The sequence below is a fragment of the Topomyia yanbarensis genome, chromosome 2 (assembly GCF_030247195.1).
Source record: "Topomyia yanbarensis strain Yona2022 chromosome 2, ASM3024719v1, whole genome shotgun sequence".
Lineage (NCBI taxonomy): Eukaryota > Metazoa > Arthropoda > Insecta > Diptera > Culicidae > Topomyia > Topomyia yanbarensis.
Window position 1 is genome coordinate 346,185,659 of NC_080671.1, and position 9,272 is coordinate 346,194,930.

At 44.5% G+C, this 9,272-nt stretch overlaps 1 protein-coding gene across 12 annotated transcripts in view; it reads right to left on the bottom strand.

Moving 5' to 3' along the window:
- LOC131684155 (uncharacterized) overlaps positions 1–9,014 on the bottom strand; it is a 527,188-nt gene extending 518,174 nt beyond the window's left edge. For all 12 annotated transcript variants that reach the window (XM_058966759.1, XM_058966757.1, XM_058966756.1 and 9 more), the window contains exons 1-2: positions 8,182–9,014; positions 1,580–1,937 (exon numbers count right to left, since the gene is read on the bottom strand). In XM_058966759.1, the coding sequence (XP_058822742.1) occupies positions 1,580–1,633 (54 nt within the window). In that variant the 5' untranslated portion in view covers positions 1,634–1,937; positions 8,182–9,014. The remainder of the gene's footprint in view (positions 1–1,579; positions 1,938–8,181) is intronic.
- Positions 9,015–9,272: the final 258 nt, after the last annotated feature.

Genomic DNA, 9,272 nt, shown 5'->3' on the forward strand with positions numbered 1-9,272 from the left:
TGCGCTGCGTACAAGGTAATCGATTTACCAACTATGCTACACCCACCCCCATATTACTAGAGTTCCTGGTCATGTCGCCATGAAACGTTTTGTCTAGTGGATATGGGAGTTATTTTTTCTTAATTTTTCAATTTTTTTTTATTAATTAACATGGACCTAGACTGTTGGTACCGAGGATAGAGACTTCCGGACGATCCCGACTCATGATGGCGCGAGCGCGGGAGTTTGTAGGTTGACGCTTGAGATCGCGATGGTAAGTTTATGAGTGCTGAGACCTTCACCTTATCACCGGGGTGTAATCATGTTTGCGAGTTCGTGGGCGTAGGTTGCTTGGAAAATCGCGAGGGGCTCTAACGTTTGTACGCTGACGTGATTTTGTAACATATTCGTGTGTTCTTGAATGGTCGCGCAAACCGTGAGTCTGATATTAAATTTTCGGTGCGCGATTAAAATTCTGGCAGAGTGGGATCCCTTATATCGATAGGGTTCCCGGTCATGTCGCCATGAGACGTGTTGTCTAATAGGTATGAGCGTATTTTCTTAATTGGTCCAGCTGAAGGTATGGACCTAGGCTTCTAGGATCAACGATAGACTTCCGGACGCGTCCGATTCGTAATCGCGTGCGCGAGGGCATTTTTGTAGTTTCCTGCTTGAGACCGTGTTTGAGAATGTGTGAGTGTTAAGACGTTCACTATCACAATATTTGCTGACCCAGCTGAAGGCGTGTGTAGAATGGCAGTATAGGACTCGAAAAGAAGAAATAAAAGACAATATATGAGAGACGTAATAGATTAGACAGGTACAAGATACAGATATCCATTAGTACTTCAAAAACTACTAATACTTGAATAGCCAACCACCACACATAGCACATCCTTTCTCAATAATCTATTTGTTACTGGTTGATTGTTGGTTATGAGCGGGTAAATAGAGAAAAGGTACAGAACAGAAAAAAGGCTCACATCAGCCCTCCCGGCCTCAACGATACACCACTATCGAGGCGTATTGTAATCAACCATGTATTGTGCAATTGGAGTAATGTTGTGAGCCAAAAACAAAAGTGTGCCGACAACCGAACACATTCCCCTACATACATAACTACCACCAGGCGATCCACTGTACCATTGGTCGGTGGAACTGTACTGTAACGCGGAGAACTTCAACAAGAGCCGAGCCACTTCGTACAGACAACACCGCACCAAAAATCTGTCGGAAACATGCGAGGGCATATGACGTAACAATGCCGAGGTACTTGGTACCGGGGAGCATCCAGCTTCCGGCGTATTGGCGAAAGGAAAGGATCAGCACCCTCCGTGCTGCCTGCCTAAAAGCCAGAAGACGCGTTCAGATAGCAGGATCAGGGGCAAATAGAGCGTAATGTCTTTCAAAGACATGGTTTTTACTTGATCTTGAACATAAAATTTGAGTACTCCAGGAATGAAAAAGAATGAGTCAATACAAATTTATTCGTTGCGTACTAGCCTCTAGGGAGTATAAATAAATTTGTAACAATGTATAACACGGGGAAGAGGTTGGTAAGGTAAAGTTTAAGTGTAGTTCCAATACTTTGTTATCTTACCTGCAGAATTCGGTACACTGTAGTAGCTGTGGATCTTCCTTCTCTGCTATCCATTTTCGTTTAAGAAGTACAACTCACTGAATACTACGATGCACATATCAATAATTAGTGTTTACTTACACTTAACACTTATTATCTTCGGGATTGCACATGAAGCCCCAAAATTCCACTAACTTAATCCACATCTTACAACCAATCATTTCAAAAACTTCAGCAAAAATTTTTTCGAATGCTTCTTCTTATTCACAACAAACACAGCGACATATTCACCGTAAGTTTCTCGCTGACATTCTGTTAACCAAGGCTAAAAGTGCCAAAAGACCAATTTCATTGTTGCGAGAGTTCACCGATCGAAGGCCTAGCGAAAAGTAAAATACAAAATAAGGTCGTGTCGAGTAATTTGGTAAAGCAAATGTGAAGAGTTCCGTTGCAAACATATTATTCTGTGTGTTTTATTCCCCAACAGGTGAGTATTTATGCCATATTTTTAACTTTTCAAACAATTGTCGGAATCAACACAAGCCAGGTTCCGGAATGCGCCGTTACTCCGGGTGACCGTGTAAATAGTGACTAACTACTCTGCAGGCAGGTATGGCCGACAGGCAGGTCCTGGCGTTTGATTGTTTAATCAATGATTGCCCCGTAACAGTGGATTGGTATCGAAGGTAACAAACCTCCCCCCAGGACACCGAATCGCTTTACACACCTAATATTGTCAAAAACTTTGAACTGGGTCAACTGCGAAGGGGATGGTGAATACAGGCGCAGTTAGAACTATTAACCCATCAGCAGCAGGGGGCCAAAACTCGAACTTGTGACGGAAGTTCAGACGTGATTGTCCCGAACTCGAAACACGCGCAAACTTTCAAGCGATGGTGGCATGTTTTGGCGGTTTCGTTCGGTTTGGAGGCCATCGGGTGAAAAGGATTCACGAGTTGTAGTCACGTCATTACCTTCTAAACAATAGTTTGTTTGTTTTTATTTGGTTCTAGTCTTTCCGGATCGAGGGTCTTTTTTGTTGGGTACTGATCGTTTAATGGAGGAATGATGCATTATGCGCTGTGACGCCTCTCAGGATTATTCATCAGATGAAATTAATTTTCGAACTACCTTAGCTATCAAAATACTCATTTGCGCCCTCTAGTTATTAATTGAAAAAGTTTTCGGAAACACAAGAAGGGCCATCGATATACTGTATTTAATCAAACTTACACTTCCCGTAAGCGATTATGGCCTTCCATCATATGTTGGATACTATACAAGGATATTTAATGTGCTTTCTATAGAGGAACAGTGAATCTTTCGGTGATTACATGCTGAACTATCGTACATTTAACATCAGCATGAATTATTATTTTTTCTCTTTTCTTAAAGTAAAGAATAATGAAATTATCTTGCAATTTCTTGTATGAACTTCCATATGAAATTGTGACGTACCGTTGGTAATGGCACCAATAACACATAACAAGCGACTGAAATAACTATTGACAACCATTGACCCGCTCTGTCGAATAATGATGATCAAATATTTTGTAGTACGACCGCATATAACAGAAGTCTATTTGGAACAATTAGCACTTTAATGGATTATTCAAAGGTGATTGGTAACTGCCACCAGGTGCGCTACTGAGTTTGACTAAATTGACAGCTCATCACAAAGAGATTTCAAAATGGCCACCTCTAGTAAGGATATGCTGTAATGGCGGCACTATTGTTTTAACGGATATTCTTTCAAATGTTTATTACGAACTGATTTAATCGAACATGGATGTCTTTTTTGTGTGGCACGGTGAACACTAAGATTTAACTTTTTGGGACATATTTTTGCAACACCAGGAACCATATTAACAACCACAAAATTATTAGTTTTGATAATAAAACCAACTTATAGTTAGTTCTCTGCAGGTTATATATCTTTCTCATTAGAAAAGCTGTCAACAAAATTATGCGTTAATATTGACTCAACGATTAATGAAAGTTTGAATGAATATAACATGACCTATTTTTTAAAACAATAATTGCCAATTTGTTGAAAGAATTGATCACTGCCTTATATCCACTCCTATCTTACATTATATTTAATCGAAGACTACATACTAAGAAGACTGATATCTGTTTCCTTCCCCCATACAAACGAGAAGCGACAGAGATTACAACACCTCTATTGGAGGAAGATAGGAAGCTTAGTGGCGTTGCTGTCTCCAGATTCTGAACAGAGTTGCCAGTCTTCTTGATATGCAGTCTTCGATTTAATATTACAAAACATGAAAACTGAATGGACATTATGAAGACGGGGCGTACAGCAAACAAAGTACGGGTTATCGTGAATGATCTCGATCAGGTAAATAAAATTGCTTGTTGCAAGCGTTTTACGGAGAACCATTGCACCTACGCGCCTGCACAGCCAGAGTTTTTTGCAGCTTCCAAACAAAAAGACATTTAACGTTAGCATGAATTATAACAAAAATCGATTGATAAGATTCGATGACTTTGAGGTCGCTGTTAAGTGACAGATTTTGCCAGACATTTTTAGTTGATCTGCCGGATATTCTTTGAAAAATGGTGGCAACCCTGCTAAGGCTGTGGAGATCGATGGGGTCATCTCCGAACCTGGTCTGAAATTCGAAGACCTGTTGAAGTACGGAGTTGGCTGCTTCAAGGATTTCAACATGTGAAGATTTCGGAATGCAAACCGTCGTATTCAGCGAAAACAGCAGATAATTAGAGTACAACATATTCCCCAACAGACTCGATTCGGGTGACCTTCGTCGGATTTTCTCTTCCTAATTATGTCCTCCTGAACAAGGTTCGTCTACCTCTTCACCTGTTTGTATTGCGGGTACATGAACTGCACTAGCAAGCAGTTAGACCACACAGCCAGACAGTGACGAATGAAGAACTACTCGCTGTGGCTAATTCCCTAGCAATGAACAAAGCTCCAGGGCCGGATGGAGTTTTAAACAGCGCTCTCAAGGCAGCGATCATAGCGAACCCGAACATGTTCAGGCTAGCTATGCAGAGATGCCTTGACGAGTGCCGTTTTCCCGATAGATGGAAAAGGCAGAAATTGGTGTTGTTGCCGAAGCCCGGGAAGCCGCCAGGCGACCCATCGGCGTACAGGCCAATCTGTCTGATCGACACTACTGGCAAACTGCTTGAGAGGATCATCCTCAACAGGCTAACCCCGTACGCGGAAGGTACGGACGGTCTGTCAAGCAACCAGTTTGGCTTTCGGAAGGGTAAGTCCACAGTGGACGCTCTCAACTCAGTGATAAATACTGCCGAGATAGCGATCCAACGTAAAAGGCGAGACATTCGATAGTGTGCGTTAGTGACACTTGACGTGAAGAACGCATTCAACAGCGCAAGCTGGGATGCCATCGCGCTCTCGTTACACCGGCTTAGCCTACCGGTGGGTCTGTACCGGATCCTGGAAAGTTACTTCCAGAACCGCGTACTGCTATACGAGACCGATGCCTGTCAGAAAAGGGTTCCGATTACCGCCGGAGTCCCACAGGGCTCGATCCTAGGCCCGGTGCTATGGAACCTCATGTATGACGGGGTTCTGAGACTGAAGTTCCCTCCTGGAGTCAAGATCGTCGGCTTTGCCGACGACGTAACCTTGGAGGTCTACGGGGAGTCAATCCCTGAGGTAGAACTAACCGCAGAACACGCGATCAACACGGTGGAGGAATGGATGAGCGCGAGAGGCCTGGAGCTCGCTCATCATAAGACGGAGGTAGTTTTCGTCAACAACCGCAAGTCGGCACAATATGCAGTTATCCATGTGGGAGAAGTCGCGATCACTTCACAGCGAAGTCTGAAGTCTCTCGGAGTCATTATAGATGACAAGCTGACCTTCGGCAGCCATGTCGACTATACATGCAAGAGAGCTTTTTTTTATATTTATTTTTTTTATGCAAGAGAGCGTCAACTGCTGTTGCAGCTCTATCGAGGATGATGTCCAACAGCTCAAAGGTGTGCGCCAGTAGACGTAGGTTACTGGCAGGCGTTGCCGTATCTATCCTCAGGTACGGCGGCCCGTCATGGTCAAGAGCACTGAGAGTATCCAGTTACCTACAAAAACTGGAGAGCACCTACCGCGTGATGTGCCTCAGAGTGATATCTGCCTACCGCACGGTATCACACGATGCATCCTACGTGATAGCGAGCATGATGCCAGTCGGGCTGGTCATTCGGGAAGATGAGGAGTGTTTCGATCTACGTGGAAATAGAGGAGCCCGCGAGCGCACCAGGGTGACCTCGGTCGCCAGATGGCAGCGCGAGTGGGACAACTCCTCGAAAGGTAGGTGGACCCACCGGCTGATACCTAACATATCGAGCTGGGTGGGAAGACCCCATGGGGAAGTTCACTTCCATCTGACACAATTCCTGTCAGGCCATGGCTGTTTCCGACAGTACCTCCACAGGTTCGGGCACGCGGAGGTCCCAGCCTGCCCGGACTGCCCAGGTGTAGACGAAACTGCCGAACACATACTGTTCGTATGTCATCGGTTCGACGTCGAAAGAAGAGAAATGCTTGACGTCTGTGGCTGGAATACAACCCCTGATACCCTTATTCAGCGGATGTGTCAATCGGTGGAGAAGTGGAACGCAGTCTCGGTTGCTACCATCCAGATTGCTAGTAGGCTACAGGTAATCTGGCGAACCGAGCAACAGACGACGGGCACGGCTAACTAGTGATTGGTTAGCTGGAGCGAAAAAGGCCAAGCGCAAAATAGGGAGTGAATGGTCTGTTCATGCCGAGGCAGGTTTGGCGCAGCGACTGGCAACCGCGTAAGGGGTAAACCCAGCCACCCCGAAGCAAGGCAGAAGAGTGAGTGTATAGGCGTATAAGTGGACTGCCTCATGCCAAGACAGGTGGGTCGTAGCGTAGTATGTTGAAACTTAGCTATCGATGCCTCATGGCGTGGCAGAGGAGTGAAAGGGTAAGCATCCAAGTCAGTCTCACACGGTATGTTAAGGGTGAGCACAAAAGACAGCCTCACATGGTATGGTAGAGGCTAGCACAAAAGTAAGCCTAGCAAGGAATGAAAAAGGTGAGCACACAAGTCAACCTCGCATGGTATGTCAGAAGTGGGGCCTAAGAAAAATGTCCCACATGGGATGCCAGGGGGAGTAACAGAGGTACAATAGAGTGGCACGATCGAGAGTGAATCAGGTGATAGGGTGAGCACCCAAGTTAGCCTCACATGGTATGGGTGGGGCGAGCACAAAAGCAAGCCTAGCAAGGAATGAGTAAGGTGAGCACACAAGTCAGCCTCGCATGGAACGTAAAAGGTGAGCACAAAAGTCAGCCTCATGTGGGAGTGTTTGAGAGTGAATCAAAGTGCGATTGAGAGAGCACCCAAGTAAGCCTCATACATGACGTATGAACGCGTGAGTGAGAGTGAATGAGTACATTATGTACAGCCATCCCCCCAGAAGTAATACCGAAAGGTAGTTCCTGGGAGGAATGATGGCGGAGTCCAATGGAGTTTAGTCGGTATTAATGGCAGCGTCACCATTCGAGCCCGACACGCCCCCAGTGCACCCCGTGTGGTAGATTGGACCCTACCAATAGCACGTGTACTGGGCTAGGACGTAAAGGTCTTCTCCATTGTAAAAAAAAACAGTTGAATTTACTTGAATTTTAGCAATGTGTTCAATTTGAAACAATTTAAACCTCCAACTCACACCACATACGCCTCTTTCTTCTCTCACTTCCATTCTCACCGCACTCTTCTGGATGAACACATAAAAATATTTTGCATTGCGCTTAGATCTTATATTCGAGAATGTTTTGGATGATCGCCCAGATTTTTTATGCGGGAATTTCGGTGAACCGGAAATCGCCATCTAGAATTTCAAAATGACATCAAACATCAACATTTGTCTGGTACTCATCAAAACTATTCCGAAAATACTCATATTGTTTGAGTTGTAGAGAATCTAGAATCTAGAAATAAATTTCTGGTGGCTACTCGTCAAGACGATTCCGAAAATATCCATACTGTAGAGATGCGGGCCATAAGGAGTCTTCCAGCTCCGTCTCTTTCATCTTTCCGAAAATCTTCTCTTTTGCATTCAAAAGGACTTAGAATATTATTTGCAAAAACTGTGTTGATTGCGAAATCCGCACAAAACAAAAACCGCCAAAATTCTTCTAAGTTCTTTGCATTTAAAAGCACTTAGAAATTTTTTTCGGAAAAAAGTCAAAAATTTTGCAAAATCCGCGTCAATTGCGAAATCCGTGCAAAACAGTCTTTTGCTGAGGGTTTTTTACGCGGATTTTCGAATTAACGCGGTTTTTTACGCGGTTTTTTACGCGGTACGTATCCCCCGCGTAAAAACAAAACCTGGGTGTAGATAAGAGATACACGGCTTCGTCAAACTCACGCATCGAGTAGTGTCACACAGAAAACAAATATACTTGTTAAAACGGAAACTTTTACATCTGCCGTATATTTTCAATTCAAATCAGTTCAACGTACATATTTGAACCGAACTCAAACCATTTAATAGGCCTAATGCGCAAGGTCAGGTGATTTTTTTTGTAAATTGAATAGCACTTGTCCCTCCAAAAAGTCACCCCCTTTTACCTTCTCTAAATGCATAGTCACTGAACCAGACCCGAACAGATCCACTCAAAGCACAGGAAACATGCAATAATGCAAACTAATGGAACCGTAATATGCACACTCGAAGCGGGTCCCCCTCTAACACTAGGGGGAAATCGGATCAACGATTGACGTGAAGTTAGACGCAAAAAATACTGCCAACAACATTTGCCTTTTGTTCACACAAAACACATAAATAAAACACAGATTCCCTTCTTCGGTACTTTTCGTTATGCTTTTCAAACGATCAACAGATCACACGACTGCCGCAAGTTTGGCGGGAACAACACTTTTAACTTCTGCCTTCGGTCGACACTATTTTTAGGTAAGATCCGTCGGATTTTGGACCACCACGTGCAGATGCTGTATGTTTTTTCTCGTCGCTGATACGGGATGCACTTCTGAAATGTGTTTCTTCACGGTTTTGTTTTCTTTCGCGGGTTGATTTAACATCCCATGTTTACGCGAGTTTTCAGTTCAATTCATCTCGTTTCGAGGAGTTGGAAAATTTTGATCGATCACACAACGACTCCAAATCCTTTCCCACCCACAAAACCGGTCGCTTCTTCACCGTTGAAGTCCGAATTCGAGTCGCTAATCCAACGGTGGAATGGTGCTCTGCCACCTCCCGGACGGTTCTCGCGCCTTCGGTCGCTAGGTGTGTCATTGCACTTTTCAAACAAAATCTTCCCAACCGCTGGCGCTGTTTGGCGGTGATGGCGTCGGTGGCGCCGACACAGGGGGAACACACTGGGCAACCATCGCGACGGCGTCGGGTTGCGTTCACGAGGTGAAATTTACGTTCGAACGGGCGAAGGTCTGACGGGGAACTGATCCGCTGGTGTGTTTGAAGCTAGAACGGAACCTACGGGTATAAATATTAGTCGGCAGGAATTTATAAATGGATGCATTCTGAGCTGAACCCCTCGCATTGATTTGCTTTATGCTATACTTGGTCGACCGGGAGTACTCTGGATGGTTAGGTGGAGGCGTGTTCTTCCGAATATAATAAAATAGTATCACGATGGAAAAGTTGCACAGAAGTACAATATGATTGCTTTGAAGGTCAAAAA